Source organism: Mercurialis annua, linkage group LG6, assembly GCF_937616625.2.
Source record: "Mercurialis annua linkage group LG6, ddMerAnnu1.2, whole genome shotgun sequence".
NCBI classification, from domain to species: domain Eukaryota; kingdom Viridiplantae; phylum Streptophyta; class Magnoliopsida; order Malpighiales; family Euphorbiaceae; genus Mercurialis; species Mercurialis annua.
Window position 1 is genome coordinate 2,412,982 of NC_065575.1, and position 15,136 is coordinate 2,428,117.

The following is a 15,136-nucleotide window of genomic DNA, read 5'->3' on the forward strand; positions in this document are numbered from 1 at the left end:
ATTCCAAAGGGTTAAATCCATCCGTAAATATCAGTATGTTTATATTGAATTTAATCCTTAAATAAATTGATAACATTAGTATTTTGACATTTGATGGAAATACGACGCAGCACAACGTCACAGTCCTCAAACTTTGCATAAAATTATTTAAATTTGAGGCGGTCTATGATAGTGAAATTAAAATTGAGCAAAATAAAATACATTCATGAGAAACAGATAATAGCAGTCAATCTCATACTGATAAATACAATAAGTTGAGGTGGTTTATGCTGTTTAGAGGCACTTTGGAACTAACAAATGTACGTTTTGAAGGAATAAAATTTATGGTTTAGTACGGGAAAATGACGTTGACTTTAATAAGATTTTAAATTTTTTTCATACTACAAAATTTCTCATTTAAATTTTCAGTTAACTAGTGAAAAAGTTAACATCCTAATCATTTTTTTATGAATGATGAATTATGCTATCGTTTAATTATTCCTAATATTTTTTATAAATACATAAATTTTAAACAATTGAATTTATAAATCCATAAATTTCACTAATTTAAAATCTATTAATTTTATAAAAATTATTGATTTTAAAAACATTCAGGCCTCAACCCAAATGGTGTCTAAAGCAATTTCCATATAAACAATACAACAAATCTGGGTATTCAAGCAATTATTATTTTTCATTTTGGTGACCAAATTTCAAATATATTCATTTTGACTATTAAATTTTAATTTTATTTCAATGAGTGATTTTCTAGCAAAATATGCTTAATTTGGTCTATGAACTTCCATCTAAAAAGAAATAATGCATACTGATAAATTTTCAAGATAAAACTAGTGAAATTTGGTTGACACGTACATTTTTGCCCGAAAAAAAAATCTCATTTGAAATAAAATTAAAGTTCAGTAATCAAATGAAAGAATTAAAATTTGATCACTCAAAAAAAAAGAGTTTGAATACCCATAAAATCAATATCCAATTTTCATCAAACAAAAAACAAATAAATCATCCATAGCTATAGGATTCCATTTTCATATCAAATTCTGAAGAATCGATAAAAGATTCAATATTCTCCAAAAACATTAACTTTGTTCTTGTCACAACATTGCTATTACAATTTGTCTTATTTATATCAAACTAACACAATACATTGCATTGCTTGGAAATTCTTTTCTTTGTTATTAACAAACTCAATCTCTTGTTTTTAGTAACCTATTTTATGTGTTCTACGAAAACCTGTCGAATTTTACATTTATACATATATGCTCTCTGTTTTCCATTTCAACATTTTTCGTTCCGTTCCTTAAATTTTCGTGCAACATATATAGATTGTCGCAAGTGCGTATATAGTCTTGAAGACAATCTCCGTTAATAAAAGTTCTATGTTTTCCAGGACTTGTAAAACTAAAAACAATTTTAAAATTTTAAAAGATAATCTTTAGTTGAATGGAAGATCAAAAAAGGGTGATGGTAATTCAATATGCATCAAAAGAAATTAGTTCAAGTGCTTTAATGTGGGTATTTCAAGGCTTGTCACTCAAACCAGGCGATATTCTCATATTTCTTGCAGTTCTTCATCAGGTTAACAATCCTTGTAAGTCAAGAAATTTTAAATGTAAGTATATATTTTTTTTTATGTTTATTGAGACAAGAATAATTTTTTAGGTTTTTTTTTCTTGTGTTAATTGTTTTTAGTGGGATTTAAAAGCAAAGTGGATTCAAATTCGATGCTCGGAACAAATGAGAAAATTGTTGTGAGAGAAGCTGCCTGGAAGAAGGAAGAGTATATGAAGAACTCAGAACTTCAACAGATTTCCAAGCTTTATGAGTTGCACAAGGTACGTGCTGAAAAATTTTAAAATGTAAAACACCAAAATGACATGTTTTTATGAGAAAATATTATAATTTATTATGCACGGAAACCTTGAGGAAGCCGCGTTTCCCCATATTCAAAATCCTTTTATATTTGAAATTCTCAGAAACTCATAAGAAATGTTTAGCTACTAATTAATCCTGATCAAATTTCAGGTTGAATTTAAGGTAGAGGTGGCAACAGGACATTCGCCGAAAGTAATTGCTGTAAAAGCAGCAGAAGATTTCAGGGCAACATGGGTTATTCTTGACAGGTCAACCAAATTTCCTGACAGAATTAATCTTTTTACTTCAAACTAATAATGCTCTTAATTTTCGGTTTCGTTTGGTTTTTAATATTAAGAAAATTAAAAAACTGAAAGAAATCGAACTGTCTATATGTACAGAAATTTTCATGAATATTGTATTGTTCAAGTCGTTAAAATATATAATACATTGTTATTTCATTTGAATTTTAATATTTTTAGAAAATGTGACTTATATCTCAGCAAATTTTACTCCTATTTTATTTTAAATATCCATAACCTTTGACAAATTAACTTCCGAATCGAACTGAAACTAAATTTCTCAGGAAGCTAAAGAAAGACAGGAAATACTTTTTGGCAAGACTTTCATGTGGGATATCAAGAATGAAGCGAAACGACAAGATCGAGCAATTCAGAGGTCCGAAAATAAAGCAAGAACAACATACCGGCTTTATTACTTACGATGATATGTTGGTCGGAACTCCAGAACCTGAAGAACTTTTCAGTATCAAAATTTCCCTAGGTAATCAATTTCATCTGCATACATGTTTAAAATTTAGTTGTTCAATCATAGTGTTAAACTTTTATAGAGTTACTTAACTATAGGTTTTTTACATAGTGATTATCACCGTTTTATGTGTTAAATTTTAGTAACATGACTTATATTTTTTTTTCATCCACAAGGTTAATATAACAATTGTGTGGCATGAAACACATTGGATTACCACATAAATCTTAAAATAGAAACAGTAGACTAATTTATAAAAATAATAATTTTTTTGACTATTTAGTTCATTGTTATAAATTCAGGGAGCAATTCGGTTTGTTACATTGCTTGTTTAACAATTTTAAGGATAATTAGTTTGTTTTTAAACTTTTTAGAAGGTTAGAGTTTCCCTTCTACCTAAATTTACTATAATATTCAATCTGCCTATTACATTAGTTTCTCCTTTTTATTAATTAGAATCCTCATTTTTTTAATTTTCTTTTGGATATTACTGTCGAAACTCGTAAAACGGATGATCAAACTGTCGAAATTAATTTCTGAAAATCAGTTTGGTCATACTTTGTGTTATGAAAATTTATTTTAGCTAAATATTATTAAATAATTTCTACCTCTAATATTATACTTTATTTGCTATTACTAGACCAAGAGATCGTAGAAGATTCAACATGTTCGCTTTGTAAGAATCGTCGACTGACCAATGGATGCGAAATGGAATTCACATACGAAGAACTTGTCGATGCAACTGATAGTTTTTCGACGAACAATTCATTACACGACGGTGTTTTAGGATCTTATTTTATAGGATACGTAAAAAGTAAAAATCTGAAAATTATTGTCGACCTACAAAAAGTTTCAACGTCGCAAGAAGAAATGAAATTCAGTTCAGAATTTAATCTGTTCAAGACAGCAAGACATAGAAATGTACTGAAGCTCTTAGGAACATGTAGACAAGGAAGTCTGAAGCTACTTGTGTATGAATATGTCTGCAATGGCTTACTAAAACAGCACTTGTCAAGTAAGAATCTTAATTTTTTTACAGGCTTAATCATTAAAAAGTATCATTTTTGATTTTTCCGTTTATGATCTAAACTTTTAAATTGTCAATTTTAACTAAATTTTAGATTTTCAAATTCAGGGTCTTTCTATGGTTACTTTATTTTTCACAAAGTAAACCTTATTTTGTTCACTTATCACCGTTGGATGAATTTTCAACGGTAATAAGTGAACAAAGTAAACTTTACTTTGTAAAAAACAAAGTAACCATAGAAAGACCCATTATTTTAGCGATTTATATTTAATTTATTTTAGCGATTTATTCATTTATTTTATTTATTTTGGCGATTTATTCAAGCTATATTAATAAAATCTGTGGCATGATGTAGAACATTGGCCGTTGGGTCTAACGTGGACGGAGAGGATGAAAGTGGCATTAGGAGCAGCCAGAGGATTAAACTTTCTGCACCAAAACGACATCGTTCACAAGAATGTTAGAACAAGTAGCATTCCTGTAACTCATGATTTCGAACCAATGGTAAGAATTGAAAATCTAATAACTAAGCAAAATGTATTAATATTACGCACAATTCTAGTCTTTTTACTACAAATACTATACTTTCAATTCGTGTCGTATGCATACTGTAATCTTTTTGATTTTAATCAAATATATCCGCAATTGATCTGGAGTTGACGTGGTTGTTAATTGTTATATGTGTCATATAAGATTAATCTCACGCATGTAGACGTACCATATCACGCCATATCATATCCAAACTAATTGTGAATATATTTGGCAGTTGTCGACAAATTGATGGTAAACTAACATTTTTGTATAAAGTTGGCGAACTAATTAACGCGTTGTCGTCTTGAATGTTTCAGCTCGGAAGTTTCGGGCGTCCATCGGAGGAAAAAGTTGTTGAAACTTTGGGGTATTTAGCACCGGAATATGCCGGAACATGGAAACTTTCGACTGCTACAGATGTTTATGCATTTGGAATTGTTTTGTTAGAGTTGATTACTGGTCAGATGGTTACTGATAAAATGCCAGGGGGGAAGAGTCTTGTGGAATGGGTAAGCAACTATCAATTACACTACAAATAGAGGTAGAGGTGCGCATTCAATTCAAACCGAACTGAAGTAGTTGGTTCAGTCGATTTTTTGATCCGGCTATTGAAATTTTTTATATTTAAAATCAAACTGAACTAAAAAAAATCAATTTTTGATAATATCAAACCAAATTTTTCTGTCCGGTTATTTGTTTTACCCTAGATATAGGCGTGTACTTAACCAAACTGATTGAAAAACCAAACTGAACTGAAAATCGTTGGTTTGGTTCATTTATTAGTTATTACAGATCTTTTAAAATAGGCTTAATTACTTAAAAAACCTCCACCTTATAATATTTTTTCGTTTATACCATGACCTAGGAAAAAGTTCATTTGTACCCTTTTTTTGATTTTTTGTTTTCAACTCTACCCTAAAGCACTATATTGAACTTTTTTTTATCTAGAAAAAGCTTAAAATAATCCTTCATTTTTTTAATTTATTTGTATTTTTTCAAATAGAAAAAAGATGATATAACCCTTCTATTTAATTATTTTTAATATTTTCATCCTATAATTAATTAAATTGTCAAAAAATAAAATTTTGGGGTACAATTGAAAACGAAAAATCAAAAAAAGGGTACAAATGAACTTTTTCCTAGGTCAGGGTATAAACGAAAAATTGTTTAAAGGTGGGATTTTTTTAAGTAATTAGACCTTTAAAATACTATAACTTTTAAAAAGAATAATCTTATATTTATATATTAAAGCGGTTAAAATGTATGATATATTATAATTTGATATATATTTGATTCTTAATTTTAGCTTTTTTATTTTTTATTTTTCTTATATTTTCTATTAAAATTTATTTTTATATTTGGATAAAATCAGAAGCTGAACCGGACTTGACCTTTCTAATTCAGGTCGATTTCTATTTTCTTTACGAAAGAACAATCAATTTTCCTGTTTTTACTACCGAATCAAACCGAAATATAAAATGCATATCTCTGATCAATTACTTGTTTTCTTGTTTCACAATTAGAGTTTTATTTTACAGGCAAGGCCCCTTCTAAAGGAAAGGAGATTACTTGAGATGATAGATTATAGAATTGGCAACTCTCATGATAGTGAGCAACTTTATTGGATGGGGAGAGTAATACATAATTGTCTCCATAAAATTCCACATAAAAGATTGACAATGGACAAGGTAACTAAAATTTCACTAAATTTCTTATCTTTAGTATCAAAATTACTTTTTTATATTCATAATTTTGACAATTTTATCAAATATATCTTAAAAATGGTCAATCTAATCCGTCAATTTTACAAATATGAAACAATTATATCGAAACCTTAATTGAAATGTGTCTATTCCAACACAAAGGAACAAGGGGTCAACGTGCCCCTGAACTTGTGACACAGAGTCATTTAACCCAATTTATATTTTTTTGAGTAATTAATTCCAAAACTCTTCATTTTTGGGTCAGATTATCCCATAATTGTATTTTAAAACGCGTAAAATTATAAATCAGAGGTGAGGGATGCGTAAAAGAAATTAGAGAGTTTTCTAATTGTTGCGATAAAATTATCTTAAACCTATTTTTGCAATAAAAATATAAATTATGGAATAATCTGACCCAAAAATGAAGAATTTTAGGATTAGTTATTCAAAAAAATACAAATTGGATTAAATAACCTCGTGTCACAAGTTTAGAAGGCGCGTTAACTCTTTGTTCCAACGCAATGTGCCTAGGTGGAGTTTCTCATTTTCTAACTATATTCACTTACAAAACAACATGGTCGAATCAAACATGTTTTAATTAGAAATTGAATATAATTGTTTCAACTCAAAATTAACATACCATATTGTTCAAAAAATTTAGTAACATATTTAATAAAGGGGTCAAAATTATGAAAATAACAAATCGTTTTGGAAGTTTTTTTTTTTATAGAAGTCACAACTTATATATTGTACAAAAACTTATCAAGTGCTGCATTTTACTTTTTAATTTTTTTCCTTTAAGAAAAAAATTTAGAGCTCGAAAAATTGATATTTATCTATTATCGTAAAAAAATCATTTCCGCTCATTTTCCGTTTCAACATTCACAATTCATCTTCTTGTTCTGTATAAATAGGTAGTTTCCGCGTTGGAATGCATAGCAGAGAGACAAGCAAGCAATGTAATGGACGATATTTCTGCAGTGAGATCATATCTGGCAAACCGAATAAGCGACATCGATCGGAATCAAGGCTCGGAGAGAACTGAAATGTTCAGTATAGAACTTGATTCAGAAGGAGCTGAAGAGCAAGTGATGAATGTAACTTCATCTTCAACAGCAAGTGCAAGTTTCAGCAGAAGCTCTATAAGTAGAACAAGCACTAGTTTTAGCAGAAGCTCTGTAAGTAGTAGTGGGCAGGGTGATAAAATGCAGAGTAATCAATAATTTTATTGTATTATGTAGAAATGCATAATGAAATTCAGAAATGTAATAACTATGTTATTTCCATAAATTTAGGTCTCAATTACTGTTTTTCTCTTTAATTTTAGAAAATAACTAACTCTTTTTATGATTTTTATGTTTTATATTTACCATTACAAGGGAATTTTAGTTAATGAAAATTAAATATTTGGAGAAAAATTTAAAATTCATCGACGAATTAATCATTTTTATTTCTCATGATTGAATATAGACGAAGAAATATGGAAAAAATAAGATTTTTTTTCCTATTAAATTGAATCAAAAGACGTCGGCCATTCAGTCCTTAAAACTGTCTGGAAATTCTAAGGAAATGAGCATTTAAGGATAATTAGGATACAAATTAAAATCCAAGGACTGTTCTGATAGAAAGAAAATACTTTAGGGATGGATAATGTAAATTACCCGCTCAAAGAGTTATAATTCAGCTTATTGATTAAAGTATAAGGGTAAATTTGATCCTTTATCCTAATTTAGCTACATCTTTTTTCAAGATTGAAACGACGTCGTTGACCTGTCCTATAGGCTATAGCTACTGGATAAACCTGCTTTCATTTGAACCCTGCACTTTCATTTCACCGCCATTAACAGTCGCCGGTCGCCGGCTCCATTTCCACCGGTAATCCTTTTCAGTCTCCCTGTTCAGTCTTAAGTTTTTAACGTTGAACTTTAAGCTTAGTCTAATCATATGCTTTTAAAATGTTTCGTTTGTTTAATTGCTTTAATGACCAACATTTCAAATTGAGTTTTTATTTTGTCATTATTCAGTTTTGAAGAATCAAATCCTTAAAAAGATGGTAAATAATTATGTTATTCCAGCTTACGGAATGAATGAGATGAGTTCGGGTTATCATTTTGATTCTTATATGTAGCAATTTGATGTTAGTATTGTATTTCGGCTTACTTGGCAATAGATTAGAAGACCTTTATAATTACTGATAACTCTCGGATAGAGTATTCGAACGGAAAAATCCATTAGATAATGAACTTTTGGTTCTAAGCCATCTCTGGCGATGAGTCAACAATTTGAAGTGCTTTTCTTGCGTATTCTTGATGAATGGATTTTTGTGATTTAATAAGGAAGTTTATGTGTGGAACCTGTGAAGTTAGGGCTTTTTGTGATTTAGTGATTGAAATGATGTGCTGGAATTGAAAGATTGTGAATTTGTTGAGGCGGTTGGATTGGTCGATTCCAAAGTCGGAACGAATTTTTAGATTTTGCTGCTGCTGTTTAGTATTTAGAGAAGGGAGATTATAGATCTTCTGTTTGGAAAGTCTGAAAATGCAAGGTTTCTTCTGACAAATTGGATTCTAAGTTTCTAATGAGTAATTTTCGTGTTTGAAAAGGATATGCTTGCTAGAGTCCAATTCTTGAGGCTTAAAAACGAACCTAAAACATATTGAAATAAATAATCATGATCCAAATGACATGGAAAGAAAAATTAAGAGGTCATACTTTGTCTTTCTTAAGCCACCAAATGGTAAAATCAGTCAAATTTATAATGTTCCGGCTCTCATTTCCGGTGTCTTCTAGGTCTTTATTTTCCTGATGGTGGTACTCTCTTTATTATGTATGTACATATTTGTGTATATATATGTATTATCATTAGTTTGCATAGGTGTTTTCTTGCTCTTTCTAGTTATCTGTTATTCTCTGCATTCTCATAGAAAATTAGGCACTGAGGACAAACATACAATTGAGTGAAAATTAGGCAATGGTGTTGAAGCAAAAATACAAATTTGATTTTTCTTCGTGTTGTGTGCAGCATATGCTGAGGGCAATCTATAGAAGATTTCAGCTCTAAACTAAATGCGGAGAATAAATGATGCCTTTGCCGTCACTTTCCTACTCCTCGCAGACCAAATTTTCCTTCAGCAAGTCTAGTTTTCTCCCATCTGCTACTGTTCAGGTACCCGCAATTCATTTTGTAACTAGCAAGAAATGGAGAAATGTTTCTCTTTCTATATCTTGTTCGTCTCCCAAAATTGTCCGAGATGCTAAACTTGACATCCATGTTGTGAGGGCAAACAAGGTACGGTTTGTACAAAAGCTCAAAACTCTGCTCTTATCCAAACCAAAACACTACATTCCCATCCATATTCTTTCGAAATGCCAGTCGTACCTTGCTCTTCCTGATCGGCGTTCCGTCCGTTCCATGATCCACCGTTATCCTTCCATCTTCGAACTCTTTTCAATTCCTATACCACCTTTACCTATAAATGCAACAAAGCCATACTTTCAATTATGTGTTCGTCTAACCCCAGCTGCACGAGCACTGGCTGCTCAAGAATCTGAACTCCTATCAGCCATTTCCGACAACTTGGTCACCAAGCTTCAGAAACTTCTCATGCTCGCTTCTCATCATCGGCTCCTATTATCGAAGTTGGTTCACCTTGCACCAGATCTCGGCCTGCCCCCTAATTTTCGGTCTCGCCTCTGCAATGATCACCCGGAAAAATTCAAAACTGTTGACACCTCCTATGGCCGTGCACTTGAGCTTGTTTCATGGGACTCAGATTTGGCTGTTTCCTTACCTCGTCCTGATGTTGCACTCGATTTGATAGTAGATAGACCTTTAAAATTCAAGCATCTGAAACTTCGGAAGGGGCTTAATTTGAAGAGACGTCACCAGGATTTCCTGATTAAGTTTGAAGAACTGCCCGATGTGTGTCCTTATAAGACAGCTTCAGAAGAACTTCTGAAAGAGTCTGTTGAAGCAGAAAAGCGAGCCTGTGCTGTAGTAAGAGAGATCCTCGGGATGACGGTAGAAAAGAGAACTTTAATAGACCATTTAACGCATTTTAGAAAAGAGTTCGGATTTCCGAACCAGTTAAGGGGAATGATCGCGAGACACCCTGAATTATTCTATATTAGCGTGAAAGGTCTTAGAGATTCCGTGTTGTTGGTTGAAGGGTTTGATGACAAGGGTGCGCTTTTGAAGAAAGATGAAGTTTCAGTTATGAAGGATAAGTTAATGAAGTTGGTTAGTGAGTCAAAGAGGATGAGGAGAGAGAGAAGAAAAGGCATTGCAAAAAATAACAATGAAACTGGAGATTCCGATGATGATAGTGGTGACGATGATGATGACGATGATGATGGATTTGATAATGTATTTGATTCTGAAGATTCAGGTTTTGATTATGACTTTGTTAACAATTTTCATGAGAATTATGAGATTAACAGTCATGGTGAGAATGGAGAGTTCTGGACCGTTAATACTTCCGGTGACGAAGGGCGATCTCCTGAACCTTGGTAGCTAAAGGATGGAATTGTAAATAATTTCAAATTGTACATTGTACCATCACATTTATATTGTGACATCATACTTTGGTTCGGTTTAATTTTGCTACTCGATTTTGTACCAAAATTGGATAAAAAAATTGTTACTAAAACCAAATCGAACTAAATGTGTCGGTTCAATTAAACATATACTGTACAGCATTGAACATATTCTAAGTTTCAGTTGACATAAAAAATGAACATATCATTTAATTTCTTTCAAAAAAATAGATTTAGCAATTTCAGAAATTATAGAATATCAAATTGAAAGAGAAGCGTTTAAGAATCTAGAGCTTACAATTCCTACCGACATAAAAATCAATCGGTTTCTCCGTGGATTCGAGCATTTCACTTAGAAGTTAATTTATATACATTTAATTTATTACTGTTATACAATTATTATATGAAAAAGAATCATGAATGTCCGAAATTCTCCAATATTTCAGACAGAATGATGAATCCTGCACCTCCAATGACAAAAGAAAGAGTAATTCTTCCTCCGGGAAGGAGTTCCGCTAATTTTACCGACGGTGACGAACTTGAGTACCGATCCGACCAAGCCATCGCAGCAGGAAGAATCCCGAATAGCACCAAAACTAATAGAAGAAGAAAAATAACTAATTAAAAACATAATGCCTAGATAAAGCTTCAAATTTTACAGGATTTTCAAAACAGTGCATTTTGATGTATAAATGGCATGGCCAACTCGGGCTTCCACATCATCAATTTTCACTGAATTTTCACTCAATATATCAATTTACCAAAAGACATAGTTGGCGTATATATTTATCAACTTTTACGTAATGTGATTAAACTGTAAAAACGTGTATACCTCCATATGTTCCTGCAAAGTCCAAGGCTTTGAAAAATATTTCAGGGTTGAGCAAAGCCAACACTAATGGTGGAAACAATGTCAAGAAATATGGCAAAGGATTACTCTCACTAGCTGGCAGTTTCAACACTGAATATCAAAACCAAAATAACAGAAAATAAGACTGTAACTTGAATCGCACTCCATCATCAATTACATGAAATTAAAGTAATTCTACTAAGGCCTAATGATCCAAAAATCAAAAGTTCGCGACTTTTTATGAATTTTACCAGTTTAGAATCGATAAATTTTGCAATTTTTTTGATTTTCAGGATCGTTACGTCTTTTATTAAGCACTTACAGTCAGCAAGGAAGTCAGCAAGTCCCAAAACAAATCCAATGTAAGAAGTTGCAATCGCAAGAAGTGAGAAGATCTCAATTATTGGCTGAAGATTAACCATTAAAAGAAAACCATTACTTTCATATACCATAATAAGATATATATTAAATTTTCGGGGAAAAAAATACTTACTCCGACAACACCGTTGGTAGATCGTAACTGTTGTATTGGATCAATGATGTGATCAGCCATCTCAGTGGTTGTAATTGATCCCAAAATAACACCATTCCATACCAGGAATAAACCTAGTGGAATAGCTGTGCCCAGAACAATTGCTGTCCTGCAAGCATACAAGTTGATGATATTTTTCGAGATAGAAAATACAAATTTCGGACCCGGAAAAAGAAATGGTAGGAATAACAATAAAAGAGCAGAGTTTTCATGTTTTTGACATACTCATAGTCTCATATCATATGACAAATGAAACAATATGTCAATGTTGGACTATGGTGCATAGGAATTTGTTGAATCCTATATTTCACAGTTTTACTTCCGAAACTTCGGAACATTATGTTAGCTAGATATGAAGCGAAAGTGTAATGATAAGATCCGTCACCTTACTTTTGAAATATCTCCTTCGAGGTTCGTGCAAAGAACAGGTACTACATTCTGGAGAAAGCAGAGATGGAACCTTAGAAACTAGAATTATTTCCACATAATATATTATATTACAACAGGTTTATGAAATTACCTGATAAACAAATGAAAGGGCAATAATTGGTATACTCATAGGAACAGCTTCAAAATTGGCTTTCAGAAGAGCATCCAAATGTATATTTCCACTTGCAACTGCCTAAGAAGCAACAATTTATCATACGGAAACTTGTCGAATTCTACGTTTCCGCATCTCATTTCAGTTTCCGAAAATGCTTATAAAACTGCAAAACTTTATACATATAACCAATTTCTATAAAAATATTGCTGTATAGTTTTTTGTTTTAGCATTTTCTGTTTCAGCATTTTCATTTTAGTGCAACATATTATGAACTAATTGAACTTGTAAGTGGAGAGAATTACCACAAGAGTTGTGAAAGAAGTAATGATTCCGACTACTAGAATTCCGTTAACAGAACCGATGAAGCGCTGACTGCAAATTCAGACAATTGTAATGTCAAATCCAGAAGATATAATTTAAATGTGATGTGTAATAAAAACTAACCTTCCAAAGTAGCATATGCCTCCCAAGACTAAAGAGAACAGAGTTGCACTTACCCATCTGCAAACATTTCGCCACCAGTCAGCACCTGAGAGATATAGGAAACGGTCTCAAAAGTAACTCTAACTTGTGAAATTTAGATGCAAAAGACTTGGATTCAACACTCGAGCACATAAATTTACAGTAAATTGCGGTTCATACAATGGAATGCCGAGAAAGTTTGTCAGAATATCTGAAGAACGAGCAACATAAGCAACTAGAAGGGCGTAGTGAATAAAAATGTATGACCAACTGCAACACAATACACAGAAAATGATCATGTTCCGCCAAAAAAAATAACGAAAAGATTTCATTTCTTATCAGGGCTCAAAGAATTGTATCGTAATACTCGATTGCTTTGTTAGAAATCAAAAAGACTTCTCAACCTACCATGCAACTTGAACTCCAACTGTCCCAAGAGTTCTCCTGGCCATTGATACCTAACATCAATCATCAAGAGAACATATCAGCCACAATATACACGGTGTTTATTACTATGGACTTAGAGTTCGAGTTCAGCAAATCGATGAGTAACCAATGAGTTTATAACAAAAGAGCTGAAAGTTATGATGCCAATCTGATCAAATTCTCTATGAACTCATATGTAATGTAAATGAGAAACATGAGAAGTCTAGAAAAAGAAGCACTCACCGACATTTTAATATCATCATATCCTACATTAACAGCTCGGGATGAATAAGATTGAATAATATTCTCATCTGATGTAGCTAAAAACGTATATAAGGAGAGCACAAATCGAAGTTTTATACTTCTACTCGAGAGGTTCTAAGAATACATTAACCATACATAGATTGATTACAAAATCCACATAAGTTCATGTACAATAAAATTACCAATGAGACTCCGCCGGAGCCCAGTTCACACATTGTGTTGACATTTACTTCCGCAACGAGCAACCCAGTAGCAACCTGCAGAATAATTTAAAAGGCGAACTCAATGATAGATTGGCCGCAATCAACTGAGAAAAGAGGTTTAAAAACTGAACTTTTAGATAATTACCATGAATAAGGCTAAACTTAAAAAAAGGAGTTTCGAAATTTACCATATACATCCAACAAAAAACACAGGCTACTGCAGAGGCTAAAAATCCAGAATCTTGAGTGACTGCAGGAATTGCTAGTATTCCAGCACCCACCTGCACATTCAATTGTAGGCATAGAATGTGTATATAAATAGGTTAAATGCAGATTAAATCACCAATTTTATCGTATTTTACAATCACAACACGAACTCAATACAATATCAGCATCTTTTGAGATAACCCTATAAGTAGAATAATGCATGTATATACCGTTGTACCAGCAACCAGCAAAATAGCACTAGATAAACTTCCTGGAAAAAAATGAATGTAAACGAACTTAATAAGAATGTGCAGTTAAACACAAATATATTGATGAAATGACATTGACCAAGTAGTCCAAATAGTTTAATTACCAGGTTCTCTTTTAAGTGTGGCTTGATTAAGATTAGAGAACAGCCTCTCAATTTGATAAACTTCCTGCTTCTGCTGCTTTTGGGCATGGCAAGGGATTAGTTTTCTTCTAGTTTGACTTAAAAATGGTAGCAAAATGGGCTGATGATTATGATCAAGACGAGGATGAGGATGATGATGTAAGAGTTTATAATTTGTTGATGGTGATGATAATATAAGTGTTGGTCGGAATTGGACAGACATTGTTGTGTTTTATGAGTAGTTCTGATCTTCCTCTGGGTTAGTATTTGGGAAGAAGAAGAAGAAGAAGAAAGGGCGAGTGGAGAGGAAGGAGACAACACAAGAAACAGTTTAAACAGTTTGAGCTTATGATTTTAAGATAAGATGTCTGCATTATGTTCACTCCCACTCCTTCAACTTTCTTCTATTTTCCATTACATTCATATTTTTCATTTTAAACTTGAGAAGGTCGTGTTTACGATCTACACTGTTATTTGTAAAATGAATGGTGTATATAAAAAAAAAATAGTATTTTGATCAAATTAATCTACACCGTTCATTTTACAATGAACTGTATATCGTGAACGTGACCCTTTCAAGTTCAAATAAATTTGAGGGATCTAATCCATTTAAAATGTATGAACTCTACGGTATTTAGTAGTATGTTTTATAAAAATGAGATTTCTGTATTTAAAATATATATCTAGGAAATTAATATCTTTTTGGATAGTTTTCTATTGAATGTGATAATTCATAAATTGTGTTATATTATATAATACTTTATAAACTATAAATTTAATTTACATTAATAAATCTAATAATTTAACTTAGTTTAGGCTATAAAAACTACTAAATGATTTT

At 31.8% G+C, this 15,136-nt stretch overlaps 3 protein-coding genes across 3 annotated transcripts; 2 read left to right on the forward strand and 1 right to left on the reverse strand.

Moving 5' to 3' along the window:
• The first annotated feature begins 1,440 nt into the window (after nt 1-1,440).
• LOC126686744 (serine/threonine-protein kinase CDG1-like) lies at nt 1,441-7,103 on the forward strand. The gene is made up of 9 exons (XM_050380970.1): nt 1,441-1,609; nt 1,690-1,832; nt 2,023-2,120; nt 2,438-2,634; nt 3,260-3,634; nt 4,002-4,207; nt 4,522-4,686; nt 5,716-5,865; nt 6,795-7,103. Exons 1-9 carry the CDS (start codon nt 1,441-1,443, stop codon nt 7,101-7,103), a joined length of 1,812 nt encoding a protein of 603 aa, XP_050236927.1.
• A 567-nt stretch (nt 7,104-7,670) lies between these two features.
• On the forward strand, nt 7,671-10,478 carry LOC126687301 (protein WHAT'S THIS FACTOR 1, chloroplastic). The gene is made up of 2 exons (XM_050381818.2): nt 7,671-7,755; nt 8,903-10,478. The coding sequence occupies exon 2, from the start codon at nt 8,960-8,962 to the stop codon at nt 10,391-10,393; it is 1,434 nt and encodes a 477-aa protein (XP_050237775.1). The 5' UTR covers nt 7,671-7,755; nt 8,903-8,959; the 3' UTR covers nt 10,394-10,478.
• A 252-nt stretch (nt 10,479-10,730) lies between these two features.
• Nucleotides 10,731-14,651, reverse strand: LOC126687302 (uncharacterized). The gene is made up of 14 exons (XM_050381819.2): nt 14,278-14,651; nt 14,135-14,175; nt 13,886-13,978; nt 13,677-13,751; nt 13,213-13,262; nt 12,985-13,074; nt 12,787-12,843; nt 12,645-12,714; nt 12,319-12,420; nt 12,184-12,236; nt 11,760-11,907; nt 11,589-11,673; nt 11,249-11,377; nt 10,731-11,012 (listed from the first exon to the last, which is right to left on the reverse strand). Exons 1-14 carry the CDS (start codon nt 14,516-14,518, stop codon nt 10,831-10,833), a joined length of 1,416 nt encoding a protein of 471 aa, XP_050237776.1. The 5' UTR covers nt 14,519-14,651; the 3' UTR covers nt 10,731-10,830.
• Nucleotides 14,652-15,136: the final 485 nt, after the last annotated feature.